The sequence below is a fragment of the Rhineura floridana genome, chromosome 21 (assembly GCF_030035675.1).
Source record: "Rhineura floridana isolate rRhiFlo1 chromosome 21, rRhiFlo1.hap2, whole genome shotgun sequence".
In the NCBI taxonomy this organism is placed as follows: domain Eukaryota; kingdom Metazoa; phylum Chordata; class Lepidosauria; order Squamata; family Rhineuridae; genus Rhineura; species Rhineura floridana.
In genome coordinates this window covers 14,431,851-14,459,531 of record NC_084500.1, presented here as the reverse complement: position 1 = coordinate 14,459,531, position 27,681 = coordinate 14,431,851, and the positions used below count along the sequence as shown (strand labels likewise).

Here is a 27,681-nt window from a genome sequence, read left to right as displayed (position 1 = left end):
ACCTCTCTGCCTGCTTTCATACTTACAATTTGTGCCGGGTGGGGGGCACTGGCTGTCTGCTTCCTCCTCCTCCAGTCTCCACGTTGCCTCTTGCAGAACTTGGTGAGGATGGGGGCAAAATTAGAATGAATGGGCTCTTCCAGTCATTGGCTCTGGCTCTGCCTACTGTTGGGCTCCCTGCCTTCCGCCCCACCAGTCCCAATGGGCATCAGCCATCACTGCTGTTACTCCTTTCTGAGCTCTGGGTGATATCATGCAGCTTGATCAAGGTTTCATGCTAGCGGAACAGATGAGGTGAAGGGACAGGTGACCCAGCATCCCCCAGCTCACCCTCCATCTGGCCTGGCTGTAATGTTTAAGAATTCCTCCTTCTCAATGAGAGTCTGCAATATATGTGTTAGAATATAGTCTGCAATATATGTGTTAGAATATAGGCCTGGCAAACTCAGTCACAACAGGCCTGTTATATATAATGATTTTGAGAGAAAAGCCATCATCAGAAATGCCAGCTGTTTTTTGTGCTTAGGGGAGGCTGTCGCTTCCTGCCAGCTAATGACTTTCTTGTTGTTGTTTATTCATAATGCGGAATGCAATTTTTGCACTGTAGTATCAACTTAAATCCAAAAAAGGTTTCCTGCTGGGATTCAAATTGGTGGCCTCCAGAACTGCATAAAGAGAAGAGTATAAATCTTTGGATGATCACCCAGTTAGTGGAGTAGAATTATGTCGTGCCGTTCAAGTGTGCTTCTTTATTATCTTTCCCTCCTCTCTCAGAACCAAATGGGGGGATTAGGTCTGCAGATCTGCCTGCACTTTCATTGGCCCATTCTGACATCATGCAAAAACACAGCTGAGGAAATACTCCATTGTGGTATCTGAATCGACGCAAGCCATGGTTTGCGATCAGCTGGCAAATCTAGAGCTGCTCTCTGTGCTAACTGCGGTTTGGCTTGGCGTCTGCGTTAAAAAAACAACAGTTGCTGCCACTGCCCTGCTTTCAGAGACTGCCACAGTGTGGAGGCAGGGGTCAGTTTACGGGCCATCAGAGGATGGAAAAGGAAGGCAACTCTGCAATCAAGGCAAACCATGGGGTTTGCAGGGCACCTGCATCAAGTCGCTCACAGCTTTGGGCGCTTCAGCCAAATGTTTCTGCTGCCTGTGAAAGCATCTGCTTAGCAAGGGCAGCTCTGACGTTGGAGGATAGGAAGTTGCTCTTACCACGAGATGTATCTGTTCTGACTGCCAGTGGCTTTCCAGAGTCTCAGGCTGAACGCTTTCCCATCACCTGCTCCCTGGTGCTTTTAAACTGGGGATGACAGGTACTGAACCCGGGGACCTTCTGGGCTCAGAGCAGACCCAAGAGAAGTGATTATGAATAAACTTGGATCTGAACTGCCAAATAATGCAGACCAAATTAACGTAGAACTTGTATTATGAAAGTATTTTACGTAACAAATATAAACAGACATGTAATATTGCTTGACTAGATAAAAGAGAATGAAATGTGAGGTTATATCCCTTTGATTTAAATGATGGAAAATTAGGAATATAGAAAGCTGCCTTGTACTGAATCCATCTAGTATTGTCTCCACACCGATTAATGGGGCTCTCCAGGGCTTGACACGATCGCAGTCTCAAAAATACCAAACTACCATGTCAAATTACTAGCAGGGTTCCCCAGACAGAAACCTCTGTGTGTGTGTCTGATATTTTATAATTCCCACATACATGGGTAAGGCACGGCCCTCCTCTGTTCATATGTGGGAAGGAGAAGCCATAAGCGGGGGAGAGTCAGCCCGAAATTTCAGAAAAAAAATCTATGTGGGGAAAAAGTCTTTATTCACGATGACCTTTACCAAACTAGAAACGGGGCGAGGAGCAGTCGGTATTTAATTGCAGCAATAACGTGTAGGAAAGCATTATAGAGTTAATGAGCGGGCACCTAAAGGAGAAGCAAGTGTGTATCAGAAGCAGTGGTCAACATCCACGAGCCTCCCCCCATACATAATGCGTGCTCAAGCATTTGCAGTAATGTGCAAATGTCAACTAGATTGGTAATAAGAGATTCCTCTGCTCCGGACTTGCTATTCTTTGAGTAAACTTGTCTGTCTCCGTTTTTCCTTTCTGTATCTAGGTGTGCCATATAGTCTTAGGCTTAAGACCTGCCACTCCAGAAGAGGAAGGGCAAATAATCAGGTATGCCTCTCCCCTGCCATTTAAATTCATTGTTTGTGATGGAGACTCTTACGTGGTTTGATAGAAGAGTGGGGCGAGGGAGAACCTGCAACCCTTTGTCTGTTGTTGGACTACATCTCCCATAATGCCATTGACCATTCTGGGTGCGGCTGATGGTCCCAACCACATCTGAAAGGCCACAAGTTCCCCATTCCTGTTTTAGAATAACAGACGCAGCGTCGGGGCAGGGAATTAGACCCAGTGATTGAAAGGAGGTCGGTGTGGATGTGCTTTGGGCACCCTTCTTGCCCAGGTGGAATATCCCTGCTTGGGATCTGCTGTCCACAGATCCCCTTGCCAGTGCAAGATGGAAGGATTTCATCCGTTGTTGCTAGCCCCCAAGTAACCTAGTAACCAGAAGCATATTCTACCTCTGAATATAGAGAATGCCTTTGGCTATCATGACTGGTAGCCATCCATATCCTGGGAAAGCAGATTTAAAGGCTATCTCTGGATTGGGACCACAGAAGGGGCACTCAAGCTGGGAAACCTGGGGAGTAAGTACGGAAAGGTGCTGGAGGTGTGTCAGGTTGGCACTATATTACCTTGCTTTTAAAAGACATTTAATTTTGTTGTAACCTGCTCTGCGCCTTTGGCATCAGGTGGGCTAGAACTCTAAATAAACACAGTGGGCTCACTCCAGCCAAACTTAGGCATTGTAAAGTTCTGTTCAACAGGAGAGTTAAGTATGTTCGGAAGACTCTCCTGGCAAACTCCACAGGGCTTAATATTGGCTGGCTTGTGCCCAAGGTGTTTGTTTTTTTAAATTGCCATTTAAGCAGGAGGCCGTGGACTGCCTCACTGGCCATCGGTAAGGTATTCTTCTCTAAGGTTTGGTGTATCCATATACAGGTGGGGTTTTTTAAGCAAGATACCAGCTTAGCTTACAGGGGATCACTGAGGGAATCTATCTGAAGTGCTTTCAGTGTCTAAAATACCGTTGCTATACACACCAAATGGAGAACTGGTTCAGATCTTGGGGCTGCAACAAGCTCTCTTGGCCCCCTCACTTGCAATGTGGGGATAATGGTAATATTTACCGTATGGGGTAGCTTTGTAACGATTATAACTCGATCGTGCCCATGAAATGCTTTGGACACATGAAAGTGCTATGTTTGTTACTATCGCATGTTACACTGATCTGTTTTGTTTTCTTGGCCTAGGGGCTGGCTAGAACGAGAAAGTCGGTACGGCCTTCAGGAAGGGCACAACTGGTTTCTTATTGCGATGCCATGGTGGCAGCAGTGGAAAGAATATGTCAAATATGTAAGTCACGTATTTTTTTTGGAGGGGAGAGAAATGGGAAGAAGAATTATTGAATCAATAAGCTGATGAAATAAACACAGAGAGTGGGATGGAAGAGGGGAGAGTGAGAATAGCAATTGCCGGTTATTTTCCGGGCCCAATTCAAGGTGTTGGTTCTGACCTTTAAAGCCCTATACGGTCTCGGCCCAGTTTATCTGAAAGAGCGCCTCCAGCCTCATCAAGGATGCCGCGCAACAAGATCAGCCTCAAAAGGCCTCCTCTCTATCCCACCAGTTAAAACAGCTAGACTGGTGAGGACTAGGGAGAGGGCTTTTTCAGTTGTGGCCCCCACTTTGTGGAATTCCCTCCCAAACGATCTCCGTCACGCCCCCGCTATGATGAGATTCCACCAGGCCTTGAAGGCCTGGCTCTTTAGACAGGCTTTGGGGGTGGGTTAGGTTTATTATATTGTTGAGATTTTAATGTTTTAATGTATTTGTTTGTTTTTATTCTGTACGTCGCCCAGAGTGGCTGGACAACCAGCCAAATGGGTGACTAATCAATCTAATAAATAAATAAATAAATAAAATTAAAGTGCTCCGAAACCCATTAGAGAGCCAGTTGTTTTCTAAAATCACCAGTGCGCTCTCTCAGAATTTTGTTGCTCTAAAGTCCCATTAAGCTTCCAGACACGTTTCTTAGTGTTATCTTTTTCTCTTTGTTCTTTGGCCAAAAATATTCTGTCGATTCTCAACAGTCTTTTGCTTCAATTTGCTGCCATCACTTTTAAGATATTTGTTTTGTAGTTCCAGGTAACGCTTTGTAGTCCAAACCCTGAAATTGTGATTGTATTTATTTATCAATCAAGATAATGTGGGATGGGAAGTAGAAGGGGGGAATGAGCATTCTTGCTGTGATTGAATGCTGGAGTGAATGCTGGAAAGGGGCAAATACCTTAGCTTTTTCACAAATACTTTGGTGTGCTTCACAAATTGCTTGTGGCATGTGTACACAGAAGCACCTTAATGTCCATTCAGTTAGAATCTAGAGAATCTCAACATTTCTTTTCTAAAACGTTTAGGCTCCTACTCCTCATGATGGTAGCTGAGAAACAGGGTTCATGCCTTTCTATGAGACTGCAGGTTCAGTTCCCAACATTTCCATTTAGCTGCCCTGTACTGAGGCAGGCCTTTGGTCAGTCTAGCTGAATATTATCTACGCTACCACAAGACACAGTGATGACCCCCCAACTTGGATGGCTTTAAAAGGATACGGCTATCAAATTCTTGAGGATGAGGCTTCCAGTGGCTGCTAGTCATGATGGCTTGTACTGAGTCCAGTCTCTGGGGCAGCGTGCCTCTGAATACCAGTTGCTGGGAATTGCAAGTGGGGAGAACTGCTGTTGCACTCAGGTTCTGATTGCAAGATTCTCAGTTGGTCGCTGTAGGAAATAAGATGATAGACTAGCTTAGCCTTTAGTCTGATCCAACAGTTTTGCCATGTTCTTAAAGGTTTCTCTGCCTTCCTACAGCCCAGTTTAGGAACTTTTAATATATCCTTCAATTAATGCTGCTTTTACCTTGTTAAACCATTCTCCATTATTATGAGGGCTAGCAACTTGAAATCCTCCTTGATGGATAATTTAGATAGTGAAATAGTCAACAGTGTGAGATGTTCTTCCCAGTTAAATCTTTCATAATTAAGACCCCACAATTAAATGGGCTTCTAGATATAGGGAAGTACTAGTGCCTTGTCTTCTGCTACAGTCTCACCCCATAATTCAGTTCCATTTTTCTCTTCCAACTTTAGGATGCTGGCCCTGTCGTGATTGAACCTTCGCCTGTCCTAAGCGGAGGTAAGAATTTGCTTCCAGGTCCCGCAGCGCACACATCAGAGCAGGGAGAAGACAAAACAGGCCGTTTAAATTACTACAGTGCCACAGAAGAAAAGTTTTCAGATAACATTTCTACTGCAGCAGAAGCCCCAGAGACCACTAGCAGTAAGCATTAAGCACACACACACACCCCTTGCTTCTAAAGTGGCTTGAATCTAGATGAGCTGTTTCAGCGTTGCTGACGCAGGAGAACATCAGGGTAATGAAATAGGCTTGGTATAGCTTGAAACCCAGGAAAGCATCTAGAGCACATATGATCCTTTAGAAAGGAAGCAAACTCTTCTCCTCGTGCCAGTGCCTGTTTATCAGGGGTCATTGGCAGCGTGAGCCTAAGTAAATCACCCCTTTATTTTCTCTCTCTAGAAATGAACGGCTGTCATTCATTATGGGGAAAGTGTGAAGCTCTTTACTTTGGGACTGTAAACCAGCCAGAGAGCTTCGGCTGTGCGGCGGTGTATAAATACAATAAATAAATAAATTAAATAAATAAAATGGGGGACAAAACCTACCTCCCCACACACACGTGCACACAGAGCGACCCAACCTGGTGAGGATTTCATAGATGGCAGTCCATATATTTGGCCCCTCCACGAGGTCTCTGTAAGACACTTGTTTCCATGCCTGCTCCACAATGGGTGTTTCACAAGCTTCAAATCAACCTCCTCTTCGTACTCTGTGTGGAGATCAAGGTTGGAGAACATAGAAGCTTCAAGTTATCACTTTGCAGGAGTTGCTGTGAAAGGGTAATTTGGGGATCAAAAACTGGAGGCAGATTTTTTAAAGGCCCTGATCCAGTTGGGAGTTGCCATTCCATATTCCAAAGGGTCATTTTAGTTTGAATCTTGCCCGCCTGTCATAATGGGGTGCTGATTATGGACATCCTGTGCTTAACACTGCAGTCCTTCATGTCTGCTTCCATTCCGTCTTCATGTCTCCCCTTACAGGTTTTCTTTACACACACCCTCCCAGTGCCGAGATGTGTTTTTCTCGTCAACTTAACTCTTCAGACAATAACAATCAGTGCCTGCTTGGATCTAATGGGAATATATTGCTGCAGCTCAGTCCACAGCGTCCCGGAGCGATTGATAACCAGCCCCTTGTAACTCAAGACCCAACAAAGGTAATAACATTGCCAGGGTTAGGAAACCACAGGATGAGTTCCCTCACACAAAATCTGCTTTACTGTTTGCAATAATTAAGCATTGTGGCAGCACATTTAGAGTTTTATTTATTTAAACATTTTGTGAAATTCACTTGATTTAGATGCCCATGATGCCTATCAACATAAAACCTGCCAAGACCATATCCAAAACCCGTAATCAAAATGGCCATTTTCAAATCTACTGTTTCATTACTGATTGGTGTAAGCCTCACCGGGAGCCCTTTTCAGTTGAAGAGCAGGGTAAAAACGCTTGAATTAAATAGGAGAAAGAATGGTTGTTTGTCACAGGGCAGGGGCCAATTTGCCACAGTGAGCAAATACATGGATGAAACATGATGATAGATGAAACGGGATCCTCTCCCAAAGGTTGCTCGATCTGTTAGCAGGTGTTCCAGTAATCATTGTTTTGTTTTGTTTAGTCTAGAATTTGCATCTTTTTAGGTAGTATTGAAGTGCGCAAGATCTGACGCTACCTCCTTTCTCCCCTCTTCTTCTTCTTCTGTTTTTTTTTTTGAAGGCTCCATCATTGACTCTGGAAGGGGGTCGATTAAAACAATCTCCTCAGTTAATTCAAGGAAGGAATTATGAAATTGTCCCAGAACCGGTGTGGAGGGCTCTTTACCACTGGTACGGCGCAAACCTGTCTTTGCCGAGACCAGTAAGTACTGAGAGGGCCCACTGTCCTGGGGTTCCCCACTTAGTCTGGCCAGGTGCTTGAGTTCAGGCATGCAAGAATGTTCTCAGCTTCTCTGGCCATTGACGAAACTCTCGCAGGTGGTTTGATGTTTATGAAAGTTGGGAAAATAGCAGATCTCTGCTGAAGATTCATCTTAAACATTTAATTTCTTTTTTAATCCTCCTATACTTCTAAAAAGCATTTTACTAATTAGTTCGCAATTAAGTCCAAGCTGGGAAAGTGCAATGTATTTTGGCTCACTTCAGTTTAATTGGGGCAGGTGAATGTGTGAATAAGCTTTTTATTAAGGTGATGACTGTGTTGGGGGTTTATAGCACAAAGGCAGAACTGTGTGTAGAGTCTGTGATGACCCCTCCCAAGAGTCAGCCAGAGGTCCTAATTTGGCCCATGAGGACTTTTCCCAAGCCTTGCGCACCTGCCTGCACGTGAGGTCATATGTCATGTCAGGTGCGAGACAGATACACAGCTGCAGTGGAACAATCAGGAGCCCTAAAGTGTGGTCCCAAGTGTCAAGCAGGGCTTGTAGTTGGTGCCTTTTAAATTGGTGCAAATTGCAAGCCCCACTGGGATTGGTGCCATTCAGGAGCTCCTTGATCAGCTGATTGGTGGTGCCTGCAAAACCCGCTTTGGCATGATCTTCTTTTGCATCCTGGCTTAGACCATGCTCCCGATTCTTCCCTTTGAAGTTGTCATTGTCACCTGACATCATGGTAACATCAGTTGATTGACAGGCGTTTGGCCTTGCGCACCTGTCAGAGTGACCCGCCAGAGTGTGTGTGAGCTCAGGATCCAGCCCACCAGCCAAATCCTCTTCCCCACTCCCTGGTTTATGGTTTATCTTGATATGTGAACACAGCTTCTGTGTGCCAGCATTTAAACCAGGCAGTAAGAGCTTCCTAAATAGAATTTACCCCCCCAGTACCTTGGGGGGGGGGATTACACAGAGCTGGACAGTGTTCCACTGGTATTGAAGGGATGGAGGCAGCCAGCTTGCTGAAGCTTTTGATGCTGGCTGTTGACTTCAAAGCACCACAAAGCCCAGTTTTAACATTAAACTTCTCCCACACGTTCTCCATGGAAGCAATAATCTTTCAGGCCAAAAAATTGTTTTTGTGTGGCATGCAGACCTCAGGATTGCACTTAGCCAATGCACCTTAAGTCAGCCACCCAGAGGGGCATGCTTAATTGGGCAGTATACAAATGCCACAAATAAATAAAAAATGAGAGAGGGCATAGCTCATTGGGAAGAGCACATCCACTAGGCGTAGAATGTTCTGGTTTCTTCAGTATCTCACACATGGCTGAGAGCAGCTGCCATTCAGAATCAACAGTAGCCCTGTGCAGGTGTGGGTTGAACTTGCATGCGATGATAGCTATGTCCTGTCTCTACTGTTGGGGACGGTATGCTCCTGAATCGTGGGAAAAGCAGAAGGGAAGAGGGCTATTGCGCTCAGGTCCAGCTTGCAGGTTTCTCATCAGCATCTGGATGGCCACTGTGAGAACAGGATGCTGGACTAGATGTTTTAAGACCAGAACGCTCCTGGCCCCCTCCCACAGACACTGTGTGGTGGGTGTAGGCTCTGTGAGGTTAGAGCCTCATCTGTGTAAGGCTAGCAACAGGCTAGATCAGTGGCCCTCAACCTATCCAGACTGTGCAGTCTACTCCTATCTCCAACCTGCAACTTAGGACCCCCTTGTGAGCTTGCTCCCCACTGTTGCTGCTGGCCCTCCCATGTTCCTAGGCAGAGGGGCCCCCATAATTCCACCACCTCATTCTGTCTTTTGTTGGAAGCTGCCTTACGCCAGATCAGACTGCTTGTCCCTTTAGCCTAGCATTGTCTGTTCTGACTGGCAGCAGCTTTCCAGGGTCTCGGGCTGAAAGAGAGAGGTCTCTCCCATCCCCTGCCACCTGTTCCTTTAAACTAGAGAAGCCAGGGCTTGAATTGGAACCTTCTGCATGCAAAGCATGGAGCTGTGGGTGTTCCCTAAATGAATGCACCTTACATGAAGATGCAAAATGGCCTCATACCAGATCAGGGCGTTGGTCCATCTCGACTAGTGCAGTCTACTCTGACATACAGCAGCTGTCTTAGGCAGAGATAGGGAACCTGTGGCCCTCCAGATGTTCATCTCCAATGTTCCCTGACTGTTGATCATTGCTGGCTGGGGCTGATGGGAGTTGGGAGTCCAGCAACATCAGGAGGGCCACAAGTTTCCCACCCTCCTCTAAGGTCTTCCTGGCACTTCTTATAGAGATCCTTCTGACAGGAGGTAGGAACCTAGGAAGTTGACATACTGAGTCAGACCAGTGGTCCATCTAGCTCAGTGTTGTCTACATTTCTAGTAGGGGTCATTCCCAGCCCTACCTAGAGAATGCAGGGGTTGAATCTGGGACCTCGCGTCTGCTGACCTCCGAGAGTTGTATCCCGTGCTGGTCCTACTCAGAGTAGACCCACTGAAGCTCATGGGCATGTTTAACTTAGGATCCATTAATATCAGTGGGTCTCCTCTGAGCAGGATGTAGTTGGCTACAGCCCAGTGGTGCCCCCCTCCCCTCACGGTGATGGACCCCACCAGTGGGACTGGCTTCCCTGGCTCTGCATTTTTGAAGCATGTTGCATCATTAAGCTTGCAAATCTTTCCCGTGCGGAGCTCTCCCAACGTTCTGCCTCCCCTCTCCCAGGTGATTAGGAACAACGCAAGCGGCCTGCCCGAGCTGGAGCTCTTCCCGCGCTACCTGCTCTTCCTGAGGCAGCAGCCCGCCACCCGGACACAGCAGTCCAACATCTGGGTGAACATGGGTATGATGAGCCTGAGGATGTTTCCTCACCACTTGCCGAGAGGTAACGTAAGAATACAGCAAGAAGCCAGCTGCCTAGTGTCCGGAGGGAGGCCGGCCCCACCGCCCAGACTTCAACGGCTTTGCTGCCACACTGCTTGTAAATGATCCTAATGAAATCTTTTTAAAAGCTGGGTTGGTGATGGGAACGCCGCTTCCCGCCTCCACTTCCAAAGGGATGATATTTACAAAAAGCTCTTATCAGAAGTCATGGAACGTTAGAAGCTTTTTCTTTTCCTCTTAAAGCTATTTGATTTATACAGATGAAAATGGATAGTAAATAGGCTGCTGGCCTGATTTAAAGGCACCTTAACTGATCAGCAGAATGGATTTTAATCAGCTGAAGAAGTAGGGCTTGTGGAAACCAGTCATCCCTCTATAGCTTTTCTGGACTCCAGTTCCCATCAGCCCCGACCCAGTATGTCCAGTGGCCAGGGATGAGGGGAGTTGAGGCCCAGCTACAGCTGGAGGGCCACCTGTACCCCAGCCCTGGGAAACGTAGTTAAAAACAGTCATTGGCTTCCGTGTGAATAAAACCAAGAGTTGGGAAGGAAATGCATACTTTTAGAATATGGAGAGATGTTTCCTTTACCAGCAATACACAATAAATTGAATTTTTGAGGAAGGTTTCACTGAAACACACTGGACATTTTACCAATTTGATTGAAGTTCTATATAAAATAATTCAGCATTATATTGAGATTTGTCTCCTTTTTTGCTTTTCTTTTTTGCTCTTTAGAACATTTGCAAACCATTATTGTCCTTAAAAAAGAATGTCGCTCTGCAACCAGGAACATCCTAGTTCACATTTCCAGAGTCCAAGTTTCTTTTTTATTCCCCTTTTCTTTAAGGAATGTTGTGCATGGGAAGTAGAGCTCTTAAATTGCTCGCAGCCAACACTGTTTTCAAACAGGCATTTGAAAATGTTGTTTATGCGTTCTGACTTCTCCTTGAGTTTCGTGTGCACAAACTCCCATGGAGGAGTTGAATCTGCACCGTCCCTCTTTGTTTTGTAGAAGGTCTGGCCTGCTGTTGCCACTAGATCAAGGATGGGAAACCTCTGTGGCCCTCGAAATGTTGGTTTCAAACTCCCAGCCAGCATGTCAAATGGTCAAGGATGATGGGAGTTGCAGGCCAGTCACATCTCGAGGACCACAGATTCCCCATCCCGGCACTATATACTTGCTGAATTCCTGGGATCATTGTTGGTATTAGCTGATTAGGCCATTAGCTCTTGAGAGGAAAGTTCTAATGACAATCCAACGTTTTAATAAGAGTTTGCTAAAATGCTCACTCTAAATCTTCCAGTTTTTTAAAAACTGCTTGTTCTGCCATTCTGTAAAAGGAAAGGGGTCTGTTTCAAGCCCCGAAATCTTGTATAAATCAGTGACTGATTGCTTGATCTGGCTGGGCTGAGAAACCAGCCAACTGGCCATCCAGATCTCACTTGCCATCATGTGGTGGGACCTGCTTTGCTCTGAACACATCAAATTCCACGATTCAGATTTGTGGCCTTTTCCAATTTTGCTGTATCTGATCATGGTTTGGAATTTGGTTTTTGCTCTGTACTAACTGTTAAAATCAACTCTTAATCTCAAGTATCCTCCACCCCCCCCAATATGCTTTCTTGCTGTAATCTTATTCCTAATCCTCTCGCCCTTAAATTGCAGAAAAAATGCTTCGTTTGTATGTTAAGGAGAGATGCAAACCTTTGCTTGGTGTGTTGAAATGAAAAGAGAGATGCTTTGCTGACTTACAAAGAAATTATGGTTTAAATTTCACTCTTTTGTTACAATTTCATGCAAAAATTGTTCCTTTCGTGGCTCTATTTATATCGAACTGAGTACAGGAATTCTCTTAAGGTAGCCTACCGTCTCAAACAGCTTTCCCCAGCATTGTGCCCTCCAGATGCTTGTTTGGACTGCAACTCCAAGCATCCCTGACTGTTGGGGCTGATGGGAGTTGCACTCCCAAATACCTATAAGTTGGAGAAGGCTGATCTAAGGCATAAACTAAACTTATTGATTATTGCATAGATTTCCCCCTGCATAGGATGTGTTACTCCTGCAAAGATATTGGAAGAAAAAACACAGAGACAGAATTGGCTGGGTAGTGGCAACTGGATTCAATGGCTAAGAGTACCACAGCAGCCAGTGGGCTTGTGAGCTCCCTTCTCTCTCTTGCCTGTGAATCCTCTCAGTCTTTCTCTGACTGTTCTTAATCATGGTTAGTTGCTGTACCTGCACCAGCGCCAGCCATGGTTAATGTGCAACAGGCTTCACTCTGGATCAGATTTCAAAGGTGAACCACAGTTAGCATTAGCTGTGATTGGTGCCGGTGCCAACAGGGTGATCGGACACGGGTTAGAGTAGCAATAGCGGCCTACCAAGTGGCAACAGAGGCAGCAAAGAGGGGTTTCTTTGCTGCTTCTATTGCATCTCCAGAATGTTGTCCCAGGAGGTTGTTCCAAGTGGTCCGAAGCCTGGTTGGTCCAGTTGCGCAGGAACCCTTGGAGCACTCTAAAGCCTCCTGTGACGCATTTGCAAAACATTTTGCTGATAAAATCGATCGTCTGAAGAGTTCGATTCCGTAAGCCGTGGACACAGGAAGCGGGCCAGAGGCGGCCAGTTGCGGTCCGGTCCGGTGGGATCGGTTTCAGCCTCTTCCCTCTGAGGAAGTGGACAAGGTGCTCTCTACTGTGAGACCGACCACCTGTTTGTTTGATCCTTGCCCCACATGGCTCATCATGAGCTGTAAAGAGAGACTGAGCGAAGGGATCAAGGCGGTGGTAAATGCCTCCTTGGAAGAGGGGGCACTGCCTTCTGCCCTCAAGGAGGTGGTAATAAAACCCATCTTAAAGAAGCCCTCCTTGGATCCCCAAGATTTGAATAACTTCTGCCCAGTCTCCAATTTACCATTTCTGGGCAAGGTGATCGAACGCGTGGTGGCCAAACAGTTACAGACACACTTGGAGGAAACAGATTATTTAGATCCATTCCAATCGGGCTTCAGGACTGGACATGGAACTGGAACAGCCTTGGTCGCTCTGGTGGATGATTTGAGGAGGGTGTTGGATAGGGGTGAATACTCATTCCTCGTCCTCCTGGATCTCTCTGCGGCTTTCGATACTGTCGACCACGGTATCCTTTTGGACCGCCTGGAGAGATTGGGAATTGGGGGCACTGTGCTACAGTGGTTCCGATCCTTTCTCTCTGACAGGCACCAACGAGTAGCAGTGGGGGAGGAGGTTTCAGACCCTTGGCCTCTCAATTGTGGTGTGCCACAGGGCTCTATCCTCTCTCCCATGCTATTTAATATCTATGTAAAGCCGCTGGGGGCCATCATCAGGAGATTTGGGTTGCAGTGCCACCAATATGCAGATGACACTCAGCTCTATCTCTCATTTAAGTCCTCACCGGAGTTGGCTGTGGAGACCATTTCCAAGTGCCTGAAGTCCATAAGTGAATGGATGGGAGGCAACAGGCTGAAACTGAACCCCGACAAGACCGAGGTACTGCTTGTGGGAGACAAGAGAAGATTAGGAGATATTGACCTGGTGCTGAATGGGGTTAGTTTGCCCCTGAAGGACCAGGTTCGCAGCCTCGGGGTCATTCTTGACTCCCAGCTGTCCATGGAGGCTCAGGTATCAGCAGTGAGCCGGGCAGCTTGGTATCAATTGCATCTGATACAGAGGTTGCGACCCTATCTTCCGGCTCATCTGCTCCCGCGGGTAGTGCATGCACTGGTCTCCTCTCGCTTAGACTACTGCAATGCGCTCTACGTGGGGCTACCCTTGAAGACGGTCCGGAAATTACAGCTGGTACAGAACGCGGCGGCACGGTTGATTACGAATAGCCGCCGGCGGGATCACATCACCCCGGTACTTGAAGATCTACACTGGTTACCAGTTGTTTACCGAACCCAATTCAAGGTGTTGGTACTAACCTTTAAAGCCCTACACGGTTTCGGTCCAGTGTATCTAAAGGAGCGCCTCCAGCATCACCAAGTATGCCGCCTGACGAGATCAGCCTCCCAAGACCTTCTCTCGGTCCCACCAGTTAAGACAGCTAGACTGGTGCGGACCAGAGAGAGGGCATTCTCGGTTGTGGCCCCCACCCTCTGGAACTCTCTGCCATACGATCTACGCCATGTCCCTTCCTTGGTAGGTTTCCGCCAAGGACTAAAAACATGGCTATTTCAGCGGGCATATAGAACCCCTAGTTAATTTTAGTTTTATAGTGTACAGATGGGGGTAAACTGAATATGTTATAATTGTATTTATATGTGTATTTTATAACTGTATTTTAAAATTAATTATGTACGCCGCCTAGAGTGGCTGTTCACTCAGCCAGATTGGCGGCCTAAAAATAAAATTTTATTATTATTATTATTATTATTATTATTAATCAGGGGTACAGGCAGGTATAATTTCCAGAGTTTAATGTAGCCACAGTTGAATGCAATTAGAAAGCCTGTGTGTCTCATTTTGGGGGCTGGGGAACACTGAACCTCTAGTTATCCCCAACACAAGTCTGCTGAAGCACCCAGGTTGATTTACAGTTTAAAATAATGGCTTGCAGTCTAAGAGACAGGAGGATCCAAAAGGAATGGGAAGGCAAGAGAGAAATCGGAGTATTGAAGTATCAAGTATTTCAAAATATTCCATACTGATGTGATACGATGACCAGGTGGGAATGGCCACTGCTGGGGTTATTTTTAATAGAAAAGGAGGCAAATAGCGGTTGGTCCCAGGCAGGCCTATGTGTGGGTGGGTCCCTTACCGTCTCAAGCATTCGAGTCCCCCTTGCAGTCTGAAATGGGACAGCCCAGTCACAGACGCATCATGTGGACATTTCTGCTTGTTCATTTTTCACCCTTGAAGATTCCCATAGCAGAAGTCTGATTGAGAGTGGCTACAGATCTGCCCATTCCTCTGGCCATTCTGTCTCTGTGTGCATTCTGCTTGCTCCCTTACTTGAAGGCATAGGTAGAGAAGAGCAACGTCTGAACCAGTCCTCAGATGTCTGCAAGCCCAAATAAGGCTAAGAAAATGTGTCAGGTGCTTTTGGACTCCTGACCCAGCCAGCATAGTCAAGGGTGGTGGGAGTCCAGCAGCATCTGGAGTGGTGCAGGTTCCCCACCCCTGACGTACTCTCACAGGTTGTCTCTTCCATTTTTCCCGTCTGTGCATATAAACCATCTGTCCTCTTGTGAATGCAGGGAATGTTCCATCTCCCAGTGCTCCCTTAAAGAGGGTCTTGGCCTACACTGGCTGCTTCAGCCGCATGCAGACGATTAAGGAGATCCACGAGTATCTGTCTCAAAGGCTACGGATAAAAGAGGAGGACATGCGCTTGTGGCTGTACAACAGCGAGGTAACGGCTGAGTTTGGAAGGCCTTTGTGTCCTTTAATGTTTGGAAGACTGTGTACCCCCCAGCCCAATGCACAAGGGCTTGCGCTTGGAAGGTGACCCAGTCTAAAAGTGGGCCAAGGGGAAGGGATGTGAAGTTATTGGTAACAAGGCATAACTTTATGTTTGTGAGAATTGCTGTCCTAGGCAGAGAGTCCATTGAGCTATGCACTTAACAGTGGCTCAATTCAGGCAGGACAAACCATGATTAAGAAAGCTCAACTGTGGTTTGACATGTTTAAACGGACAGGGAAAGGAACACAGTCATTGCATCCAACAGCCTTTGCTTCCTGCACTTGCCTCTCACCACCTCAGGTACAGTGGGGTGGGGTGGGGGTTTGGCTTCCAAGTTTAGCTGTGCAAGGGCACTCCCACTTCTTGTGGTTTCCGGTAACCTTCGCTATGATGACTAACAGGGGTCCTCCCCCCGCCCTTCACAGTCCCAGGAGCCAATTCTCCACCCTGGGCAATTGATCCTGGCAAATATTCTTCCCTGCTAAGGCTGTGCATGCAACCAACAGCCCTGCAGTGTAAGTAGCTGCCACCACCCCTTATGTGGTTAATCACCCTGAGCCAAGGGGAAGCTCAGAGACCCATAACTTGACGGACACTCCTTGCTCTGAGACCCTAAACAAACATCCCAATTTACACAGTAGTCATGGTCAATGGTCAAGGTACTGGGTTAGAACCAACCCTCTCCTGAAATGAACACACACTGGTAAGTAGAAGAAAATTTATTAAAGAATAAAAGAGAAAGGTGCACAGTTAGAGTAGCAAAATGGGTTCCTAATATCCACACCCAAGAGGGCAAGGTAAAACATAGAGAGTTCAGTCACAGTGAAGAAAACAACAAAGACTAAGTAGTCTAGTCCTTCCATAAAGGCTTCCAATTGCATAGCCACCCCTCCTCAGAGACATGACAGTCAGGATAGTAGATGGCAAAAAATGGAGCCTCATCAGGCAACATCAAGTAGGCATGATGGAACCCAGGAGAGGAACAAAAATTAGAGTTTTCTGCCCACGCTTATGGCAAAATCCCCCAGCCACAGGCCAGAGACAATTAACTAATCGGGCCAAATCGTACATCCTCCCTGAAGCCTGCCAGATGTCACGTCTTCCATGGAGCCAGTCCTCTGCTGACAAGAAAGTGTTAAGTTGGGACTCTGATTACACATCTTCCCTAAAGCTTCCCAGACTTTAGATCTCGTTGGAGCCAGGCCTCTGCTGCTAAGAATGTGTTAGGTTGGGCGGGCCTCTGATTATACATCCTCCCTGAAGCTGGGCAGACAGCTGCCACTCATGGCCTCATTGCAAAAAAAACCAAAAGTTAACCTGTGAAGATCCCACAATTCCCTGCTACGCAACCATTTTGGATGCAGGTTTTCATGACATTCGCGGCATTTGCAACATTCAAACATCCACGGCTGCAGGCTTGGCCCACTGCATACAGAACCCTATGTGGATTTTGTCTTCTGACTTCTCATTTTCTGCATGCAAACCTCTGAGAAGGAACTGTGGCGAGTTCTCACCAACCCTCTCTGTAGAAGGCCTAACCCGCCATTGGCCCTAGATTAGGGATTAAATTGGCCCTACATTGACCCTCCTGGATGTTCTTGAGCTGCAACTCCCATAATCCTCAGCCAGCATGTCCAGTGGTCAGCAAAGATGGGGGCTATAGTCCAGCAACATCTGGAGGACCACAGGTTTCCCCTGCCTGTTCTAAACCAGGAACTAAAAGGGCCTTGTCCTTTTGTTTCCTTTGTCTTTGCAGAACTACCTTACTCTTCTGGACGATGAGGATCACACATTGGAATATCTGAGCATTCAGGATGAGCAGCACTTAATAATAGAAGGTATAAGAAAAGAGGGATCTGGGAGCGCCGTTTCTGCTTCAGTATTTTCAGACACCTGCGCAAGTTGGTGTTAGCCCTGTGCTAATTGCTATACCTTTGACAGGTCTTCCATTCTCTCCCCACTTTAATAAACTTTATTAACATATACATTATTACCCCTATTTTATGACATTTACTATTAAAGACCACTTCTAAATTCCATAAAATAGAGAAAATGATGTATATATTAATATGGTTCCTTGAAGGGGGAGGAAGAGGCAACAGAAGACCTGACAAAAGTAAAGTCTGCAGGCTTTGTATTTAGGCTTAAGTGGAATATCTTGGTTTTAAATGCCGAAGTCTGGCAGCACCTTAAAGCCTAAATAATTTCTTTCGGCATAAGCTTTTTGTTAGGTACAGTGTTGTCCCTGTTTGTCAGATACTTGGGTACATGCAGACGGTAGAGTTGGGGTGTTATGACAAAGGGGGGAGGCCAGGAGATTCAGAAATCCGAGAGGGGGGGGTGCCCTTGTTTTGTAAGTTGTCACCATTTAACAAAAATGTTCCCAAGGGAGACTCCAGCACTAAGCTGCTGAGTTGAGCTTTATTTGCAGATTTAATCTTCTCAGATTTGGGCTTAATAGAGATTGGGAACAGCTTACTCACTACACAAAGTGATGGCCCCTCATTAAAACAAGTACTCGTGATTCACCTTGCTTAACGAATTCATTATGTGTTAATCTTGTATTTTTAGGGGGGTTATAACCCTTCCAGAGAGTCATGGTCAAAATCCAACTTGGCTGTTGATGAAACTAGGGTTTGGTTTAGTAACATTGCTTCACCCATGAAAGCTTGAAGAGGGTCTGTTTATTTGATGCCTTATAGCATGGATAGCCAACATGGTGCCCACTGGCAGTTGTTGGACTAAACTTCCATCATCTGTCAATTGGCCATGCTAATTGGAGCCAATAGGGCTTGTAGTCCAACACCATCTGGAGTGTACCAAGTTGGCCACACCTGCACAGCATTTGTAAATGAGAAGCCTTTATGAGTTACTTCCATCTCCTTCTGTGCATGTTTGCAGTTACATATTACTGGATCAGCTGCATCCCATAATCGAGGGAGTTGTTATCAACTACGTTTTGTTCTGTTTTTCAGTTCGAAACAAAGACATGAGCTGGCCGGAGGAGATGTCTTTTATAGCAAACAGCAGTAAAATAGACAGGCATAAGGGTAAGTGTTTGTCTCCCCCCACCAAAATAAAATAAAATAAACATCAGCAACTGGTTAACACTTGCATTGAAATGAGGTGACAAGAGTCTGGAGCGCATAGATCAGACTGAATTGCCACAAACCGCAGGTGGTGACTCACATTTCTTGATGCTTGGCTGTGGAATGCTGGCCCATGAGGGCAAATGGAGCACTGCCCCACCAACCTCAGTCTTGATTCCTCCAAGATAGATCTCTTGCCTTCTTTCTTAACAGCCACTCCAGCGGGTGGCCCTGGTCTCTGCTTCCTCCTCCTCAGTCTCAGTTTTGCCCATGTAGAACTCCTCAGGGTGGAGGGTGGGGACAAAAGTAGGATTAGTTCACTCACTCCTGTTGTCATTGGCTTCGGCTCCACCTACTGTTGGGCTCCTTAACTTCCACCCTACCGATCCCAATGGGCACCGCCTACCTACCAAAACGCAACACTACAAATACAAGACTAGCATGCTTGGGAATTGTAGCCCGGACTGATTCCAGCGGCGTCCTGCTTCCAGCAGCCTGAAATGGTACAGTCCACATTGTACCACTTTGGGTCTTGTCGCATAATTCTGATTCATGTACAGACCAGACAAAACCATCTGACAGGGGAAGCATATAGCCCTTTTAGTTTTTTTTAAAAAAGACTAAATGTAAACAGTGGAAATCTTCCCGCGCAGCAAAATTTTGAGCACTGCTGTTCTCCTTGCCTCACTAGTCTTTTCCTCCATGAGGGTTGATTTTTTTAGAAATAATACTGCACAGGTGTGTGCATGTATAGATTGAAATGGCTGTACTCAGGTTAGCATGGCCTTTCTCTCCTCCCTCCCTCCCCCCAAATAGTCTGCTACCCTTTAATCCATTTCAAGCTGGCCATGCCCAGATACACCTTCAGAAAGAGCTGCACATTTGACTGTAGGGTGTGTCGTTCGGGTGACTGTGGCCTGCGTGTGCTGTGCAAAGTGTCTTTGCGCTCTCTGACCCGGGGCTTCCCACCCAAGGTAGGAAAGGTGTTACAAATTGTGGGAATGGGAGATGCCAAGAGTGCTTCCGGTGTAAGCTGGGGAGGCCAGGCCTTGACACCTGGCAGCCTTGGGCACTTCTGATGCCTCCACCTCCACCCAGAAACAAAATTCTTTTCCAGCACCTGGCAGCCTTTTTAATTTCCCACAGTGCTTCCAACAGAGCATCCCTCTGGGGCATTGTGGGAGATTTTGCATTTGGTTGGCTTTGCTTGTTACATGTTTGTGTTATGTGGCAACGGGTGCCAGCCTCTTGATGATAGATACTTCCTCCTTCCCAGTCCCAACGGAAAAGGGAGCCACTGGCTTGAGCAACCTGGGGAACACCTGTTTCATGAACTCCAGTATCCAGTGCGTCAGCAACACCCAGCCTCTCACCCAGTATTTCATCTCCGGCAGACATCTGTACGAACTCAACAGGTGACGTTTAGTAAATTGTGCTGAAAAAACTGCGAGGGCTAGACCATGCTTAAAAAGAAACTGAGAGAGCTCTCCCTTCTAACAAGAAAGAAATTGCTTGCAGGGTTGTGCTTTCTTTTGTTTTACCAAACGGTTAATACAGATGCTGTGGATGAGTAAGAACACAAGGAGGGCCCGGCTGCATCAGACGAAAAGACTGTCTTGTCCAAGATCCTGTTCTCACAGTGGCCAACTAGATTTATGTTGTTTAGTTACTTTTTATTTAACATAATTTACAGATTGCTTAGTCAAACTTAAAAAAAAACCACCTCTGTGTGGTTTACATAAAAATAGGATAAAATATTTAACAAAAATACAGATAAAATCAACATTTTAAAACAAGTATGCATAATAAAACTACATGTCTGGGTGGGCTTGCCTAAACAAAAAATATTTTTTTAGCAGCATCTAAAACAGTACAGCAAGGGTGCCTGCCTGATGTTGACAGGCCTGTGGGAAATAGGTTTAGGACTGCAGCCTTTAAAACATCAGAAGAGCTCTGCTGGATCAGGGCAGTGGCCCATCTAGTCCAGCATCCTGTTCTCATGGTGGCCAGCCAGATGCCCCAATGGGAAGCCCGCAAGCAGGACCTGAGCCCAGCAGCACTCTCCCTGCTTGTCAGTCCCAGCAACTGGTATTCAGAAGCATACTGCCTCCGATACTGGAGGTAGAACATAGCCATTATGGCTAGTAGCCATTGATCATCTTATCCTCCATGAATTTGCCTAACCCCCTTTTAAAGCCATCTGACTCAGTAGCCATCTCTACATCTTCTGGTAATGAATTCATTTGCCATAGAAAGATGCTGTTCCTAACTGCATACTCTCTAGGAACAAGAGATTTGTTCTCTTTCCTTAGAGCCTTTCTGTGCATTGGGGTCAGTGGTCATTCAAAGGATCATGTACAGGTGTTGGGAAAGACCGGCTGCCTGAGCAACTGGAGGGCTGCTGCTGGTCAGAGTAGGCAGCACTGGGCTAGATGAAGAAATGATCTGACCGAGTACAAGGCCCCTACATTACACTGAATGGAGTAGTGGATTTTTGGACTGTACCACTTCAGATTGCAGGTGGAGATATACACCTCCCTGGTGTGCTGGCTTTCTACTTTCAGGGAGCTTATTGTGGGTGGGTGGCGGGATGCATTAAAAAAATTATCCCCTCTGCAGTCTGACGTGGTGCACTCCATCATTCTGCCACCTCTTCTGTGTAACAAGTTGATTGGTGTGTTTTCCTTGCTTTTTTTTTTAATGCAACAAATGGCAAATTGACTTAATGGATTCCATTATAAATTCCAGGACAAATCCAATAGGAATGAAGGGGCATATGGCCAAATGCTATGGGGATTTGATTCAAGAGCTATGGAGCGGAACGCAAAAGAACATTGCTCCTCTCAAGTTACGGGTAAGAGCTGACAAATGTGTCTTCACCTGCAACCTAATTATGAGACGGGGTGTAGCTTGCACCAGAAGAGGAAAGGGAGGCTAAGTGAACTTGGAAAACCAGCCCCGCCTCCTTGTTAATGCCGCTGCTGCCACCAAGTGGCTGTCTTCATTTTTCTCTGTCTGCCTCCACTAAACAGCCTTTAACTTTCTGGATTTGAACGGTTCTGGCCTAATTTAAAGTGGCACAGCCCCTGTCTTCATCACTATTTGTCATACTGAGAACATGTGAATTAAGTGTCACGGAGGGTGTGATTACTTGTGCGTTTGCTTCCTTGCAGTGGACGATAGCTAAATATGCTCCCAGATTTAATGGCTTCCAGCAGCAGGACTCCCAGGAGCTCTTGGCTTTTCTTCTGGACGGTCTCCATGAGGATCTGAACAGAGTTCATGATAAGCCGTATGTCGAACTGAAAGATAGTGGTGGCCGGCCGGATTGGGAGGTGGCAGCAGAGGTACATGTCTGCCAGGCCTTCCCCTATCCTCTGACTCTTGGTCTTTTTCTGCAGTGTTTTGGGGGAATCCACTAGGGCTGCTGTTCTTCTGCCTGGAGCATTCCTTAAAAGCATGAGTGAGAATTGGGGTGGAATGTGCCGACGAGGCTAAATACGGCTGGCTCCTGTTTGTGTGAATCCATGGCTTACTTCAGCAGGCCCTTTTATTGACTTGTGGAGGGGTGTGAAGATACGCATAGTGATGGCCATTGTGGAATGTGGCCGTGCTGAAACAGCCAAAGAATTTTCTTGGGTGTTCTCTTGGGTGGTGGGGCTGGTGACCCCATGTGCAGCATGCAAGGGGAAAACCAAGGTAGCAGAGCCCATGGTTGATGGGGCCCTGTAATGGGTCTTAGTGCCAGCACAGGCTGGCAGTAGATAGCACTTTGGGTTTTAGGGGTGGGGTCTCCTGCTCTGATGCACAACGTCTCGTTGAGAAAGGTGACTCTGGTCAAATCAGGCTCGTACATGAATGCTGTCTCTTCAAAAGAGGCGCTGCGGCTCGTCTGAACATCTTACCAGCCCAGTCCTCACTCAGGTGGACAACCAGTGCTTTGAGCTGTACCACTTCAGTCTGTAGATGGGCCTCATATGATGAAATGCTGCTTTGTAATTTGTAAACTGGCATGAAAGGAAGAAGTGTTCTAGCTTGCCTTTCTCTCTGACATCTAGATTTCGGGGGGGGGGAGATTTATTTATTTATTTATTTATGTATTTTACAAAGCAGCATTCCATCACACGAGCCCCTACCTGGAGACTGGAGTGTTTCAGCCCAGACACAAGGTGACCACCTATGTGAGGACTTGCCTCGGAGTTGGATAAGCAGATGCATAGGCTATAACAAATCCGGGAGCACCAAACTGTCATGTGGTCTCTGTGACTAGAGCAGGGAATGGGAAACGTGGTACTCTCCAGCTGATGATGTTGGGACTCCAACTCCCATCAGCCCCGGCCAGTGTGGCCAGAGGTCAGGGATGATGGGAGCTGGAATCCACCCACCGCTGGGTGGCCACAAGTTCTCCACCCCAACTCTAGAGATTTGCGCAGACCTCCTGGCTTTTCTGCATGGTTTTATTTTCCCCCTTTTGTTTCAGGCGTGGGAAAACCATCTGAGGAGGAACCGCTCAATTGTGGTGGACTTGTTCCATGGGCAGCTGAGGTCCCAAGTGAAATGCAAGACCTGTGGGCACGTCAGTGTTCGCTTTGACCCTTTTAATTTTTTATCTTTGCCCCTCCCGATGGACAGCTACATGCATGTTGAAATTATAGGTGGGTGATATCATCATCAGTAGCATTTTTATTCTGTCTGTGTACATGGTGCTTTCTGAGCAGATAGGACTGGTCCCTACCCCAGAGGGCCCTCAGTCTAAAATGTGGCCGCTCAACTGCTCACTGGGGCAGGCTGTTGCCACCGTGTTATGTTGCTGCTAAAAGGAACATAAGACGTTGCCTTCTGCCAAGTCAGATCCTTGGTCCATCTAGCTCTGTGCTATCTATACTGATTTGCTGTGGCTCTCAAGGCATCTCTCAATCCTACCGGAGATGCTGAGGATTGAATCTGGGACCTTCTGCATGCAAAGCAGGTGCTCTGCTACTGGGCTGTGGTCCTTCACCTAAATTGCACTGGTTGCTACTTGGCTACGGAGCACAGTTCAAAGAGCTGGTTCTGGTGTACAAAATCCTATACAACTTGGGACCAGGATATCTAAAATACAGCCTCATCCCTTATATATCCAGCCAATCACTGCTCTCTGCCCTGGCTGGGTGAAAAAATAATCCTCTTTTGAAGAGCAGCCTGTGACATCTAGACTAAGGCAGTTCAGTCTGGCTGCCGTTGAAATCAGTGGGAAAAGATAAACTTAGTTCTCGTTGAAATCAATAGGGCATAAGTGCAACTAACTTGGGTGCAAGCCAGAGTGTTGCACTACTTGAATCTGTGCGTTCAGAAGTAATCGCCACTGAGTTCATTCTTCAATTTTGTAGTAAAGGTTTTGAGGAAGAAAATTAAAATATGCATCTTCCCAGCCCTAACACCCATTTCCCTACATTTAGAGCTTCATAGCAGAAAACAACAATGTAAATGTTTACTACTTAAGCATTTGTGTGTGTGTCTGTGGAAAAAGAATACTTCTGAAAATGTAAACGGGGAAAAATGTCAAACGCTGTGTAATGAATCGCAGGTTAAAAATATTTTTAAAATGTTTGTCTACCTACATAAAGGCTGACAGTACGATCCTGTACATGTCTACTCAGAAGTAAACTCCATTGAGTTAAATGGAGCTTCCTTTCACATACACAAGTATAGGATTCTAGCCCCAGTTACATAATTCGGCACCTACTCTGTGGAATTCCCTCCCCTTAAATATTAGGCAGGCGCCATCTCTGTTATCTTTTCGGCACCTATTGAAGACTTTCCTCTTTCAACAAGCCTTTTAAGTTGAGACCTCCCAGTCTGCGTCTGTATTGGAATTGCTTTTAATGTTTTTTAAAAACATTTTTTTCTCTGAACAATGTTTTTTTAACTTTTTGTATTGAAGATGTTTTTAAAGCTTTTTTTAAAGAATGTTGTTAAAGTTGTTTTGCTTTAATGTATTTTAAGGTCTGTTTTTATGATGTTTTAAAGTGTTTTTACTGCTTTTGTTTGCTGCCCTGGGATACTGCTGCTGGGAGGAAGGGCGGGATATAAATTAAATGATGTTGGACTGCCTTCAAGTCGATCCTGACTTATGGTGACCCTACGAATAGGGTTTTCATGGTAAACGGTTTTCAGAGGTGGTTTACCTTTGCCTTCCTCTGAGGCTGAGAGGCAGTGACTGGCCCAAGGTCACCCAGTGAGCCTCATGGCTGTGTGGGGATTCGAACCCTGGTCTCCCAGGTCCTAGTCTAACACCTTAACCACTACACCACACGGGCTGTCAAATTAAATAATAAATAACTAATAATAAATAAATAAATTTCATCACTTTCATCAGACAAGACCAGTGTTTATAAATGCATATAGCATTCCTTATACTGCCATTATAGGACTTTGCAGCTGGCTAGCAGAAACTAACCCTTGGCTACCAAGCCCTGCTATAATTTGGAGAGCTCTTTTTATGTTCCCACGCACAATATTTCATATATATGATCTTTTTTTTAATTGAAAGTGTTGTGAATATCAGTAAACTGAAATGTACGGTACTATTTTAGAAGAGAGAAGAAACACTGACTAGATGTTCTGGTTTGCTTTAAAGCATATGGAGCTCTCCCTATAAAGTCTTAGAAAGGAACCCCTTCAGGTATTCTTCAGTGTGACTTTCATTCCATGAACACGTACAGGAAACAGAGGTCAATAGAGCAAACTTCAGATGCCTGAAGAACTTGACGCTGGGTGGATTGTGAGGGCAGATCTTGAAAAACTGCTGCCTCCAGTTCTTTTTGTTAGTATTCTCTGCCTGGTTATACAGGTTAGAAGTGTCCTTGCCCCCGCCTTGGCTCCCTATACGAAAGCCGGCTTTCTCAGAATATCTTAAGATTCATCACATATCTGGTACATTGAGTACACTCAGCCTTGGATACGATCACGGGTTGCAATTTAATAAACAAGGAACAGCCTGCCTGGTTCTCTAGCAGAAATAACAAAGCATCCTTATTTTGTTGTTTAACTGGCTGTTTTTTTTTTTAAAAAGTGTTGTCTTTTCTTTCTCTGCCCCCCACCCTCGTTTTTCTTTTGCTCTCCAAGTAACTAAGTTAGATGGTACAACTCCGGTTCGATATGGACTGAGACTGAATATGGATGAGAAGTACACTGGCTTGAAAAAGCATCTCAGCGAACTTTGCACACTAAAGCCAGAGCAGATCCTCCTTGCGGAAGTGCACAGCTCCAACATAAAGGTAATGGTGCTTTTGCTACAACCCAGGGCTTTTAAAATATATTTATTTTATTTTTTCCTCCCAAGACAAAACCAGCCTAAGAACAATGCCACCCGCCTGAATGCTATCCAGCTCCCATCATCCCCAGCCAGCATGGCCAGTGGTCAGGGATGGTGAGAGTTGTAGTTCAGTAACACCTTGGTAGGGGGTGGAGGGTGTCACAAGGGCCCCAACTTGTGTTTTCAGTACCATAAATTCTGGGCAAAATTCAGTGAGCTGTTCAATACCGTTTAAATAGCTTGGACCCAACCCATACAGGAATCTGAAAAGACTCCTTTGTCTTGCACAGACCTGCCTACTTGTTGAGATCATCTAATGAGGCCTTTGCTTCAGGCCCCTGCCACCATCAGAGGCGTGGATGGTGGTGACCCAAGATGGGGCCTTTCACATGGTTGCACTCCAGCACTGGAATTACCCCTCCCTATAAAGGTTTATCTGGCCCCTAATACTCTAAGCTTCTAACTGGTCTGGTCATCGCTGGGCTTTTGAGTTGACAAGATCCTTGCTCCTGTGGTATATTTCATTGATCTGTTTTCTGCAGCTGCTGTTTGTTTTCAATTGTGGGTGGTGGTGATGTGTGATTGTGTCCAACAGAGTTTTACTCAGAATAGACCCATTGAAATTAATAGATGCAAGATGTCCATTATCTTCCATCACTCTGCTCTAAGTAGGACTGGCAATGGATACAACCCGTTGTTGTTGTTCATAATCACTTCATTTATATGTTCCGCATAACACTCAGATAGCTTTTAAGTGGTTAACAAAACATAAAAATTAATTGCATGCTATTGTTAAAATACAGAATTAAAAATACACCATAATTAAAATACGTAATAAAACAATTCCATTAAAACATGCTAGTGTTTTTAGCCTCCTTGGAACACACTCTCTCTTTTTCTTTCAAAAGAACTTTCCTCAAGACAACCAGAAAGTCCGTCTCTCGGCGAGCGCATCTTTATGTGCATTCGAGATACCGATCCCCGGATCCCCCACATCAGCTACTCCAAGTCCTGTGCAAACAGGTAAAATTGCCCTGCATGGATTTTATAAGTAACAGCTGTAGTCAGTGGAGACCCATAACCTGCATCTTTGCGCTTGGGTTCAGAGTTCTGTAGCGGGCCTTCAGCAAACGGGATGATCAGCGTGCTGATGAATGGCGACCTTTCCCGGCCAACTCTCATACCAAACGGGATGCCAAACACAGTGGTGCCATGCACGATGGAAAACGGTTTCTCCAACAGGATGGTGAACAGCCACGTGACCTCTCCATCGGATAGCCCCTTCATAGGTTATATCATCGCGGTCCACAGGAAAATGGTTAGTGGGAAATGAGTGTTGCTAAGATGCTTAAATGGTGTGCATGCGTGTGTCATTTTCAGATATAGCAGATTCCTGCAGAAAGTTCCAGATTCAATGCCTGGTATCTCCAGAAGGGCTAGGAAAGGACCCTTGCATGAAGCCTTGGAAGCACTGTTAAGCCATTGGTGTAGACCAGGGGTCAGCAGGCTAGTTGGATCTTCTACAAGCCCAAGATATGACGCCCAGAGCCAGGTGCAAAAGACACACAGTTAGAAAGGAATAACAAGGGGTGCCTCTGATCTCATGTTGAGCTTGGGAATTTGTTTTCGGTACCAGAACTGAACTGAGCGTACAGTCCTTTCATGCACAAGGCCTCTCCTGGATAGCTTTCTTCATTCCAGCAGCTTCATTTGGGTGGGAGAAGTCATTTTGTTGCTATCGTAAAATGGCTGGGAGTCAGAAACCTTTGCTGATCTACTCCAAAGCACCCATAGATC

At 46.0% G+C, this 27,681-nt stretch overlaps 1 protein-coding gene across 4 annotated transcripts in view; it reads left to right on the top strand.

The window, feature by feature from the left end:
• USP32 (ubiquitin specific peptidase 32) overlaps positions 1-27,681 on the top strand; it is a 141,510-nt gene that overhangs the window by 95,293 nt on the left and 18,536 nt on the right. For 2 of the 4 annotated variants that reach the window (XM_061604689.1, XM_061604690.1), the window contains 16 exons: positions 2,135-2,196; positions 3,399-3,501; positions 5,290-5,479; positions 6,319-6,494; positions 7,054-7,194; positions 9,917-10,076; positions 15,293-15,447; positions 17,255-17,336; positions 18,474-18,548; positions 19,864-20,002; positions 21,336-21,441; positions 21,761-21,934; positions 23,068-23,242; positions 25,695-25,846; positions 26,793-26,907; positions 26,991-27,202. In XM_061604689.1, the coding sequence (XP_061460673.1) occupies positions 2,135-2,196; positions 3,399-3,501; positions 5,290-5,479; positions 6,319-6,494; positions 7,054-7,194; positions 9,917-10,076; positions 15,293-15,447; positions 17,255-17,336; positions 18,474-18,548; positions 19,864-20,002; positions 21,336-21,441; positions 21,761-21,934; positions 23,068-23,242; positions 25,695-25,846; positions 26,793-26,907; positions 26,991-27,202 (2,217 nt within the window). The remainder of the gene's footprint in view (positions 1-2,134; positions 2,197-3,398; positions 3,502-5,289; positions 5,480-6,318; positions 6,495-7,053; positions 7,195-9,916; positions 10,077-15,292; positions 15,448-17,254; positions 17,337-18,473; positions 18,549-19,863; positions 20,003-21,335; positions 21,442-21,760; positions 21,935-23,067; positions 23,243-25,694; positions 25,847-26,792; positions 26,908-26,990; positions 27,203-27,681) is intronic. The other 2 variants (XM_061604692.1, XM_061604691.1) reach the window with 2 other exon arrangements.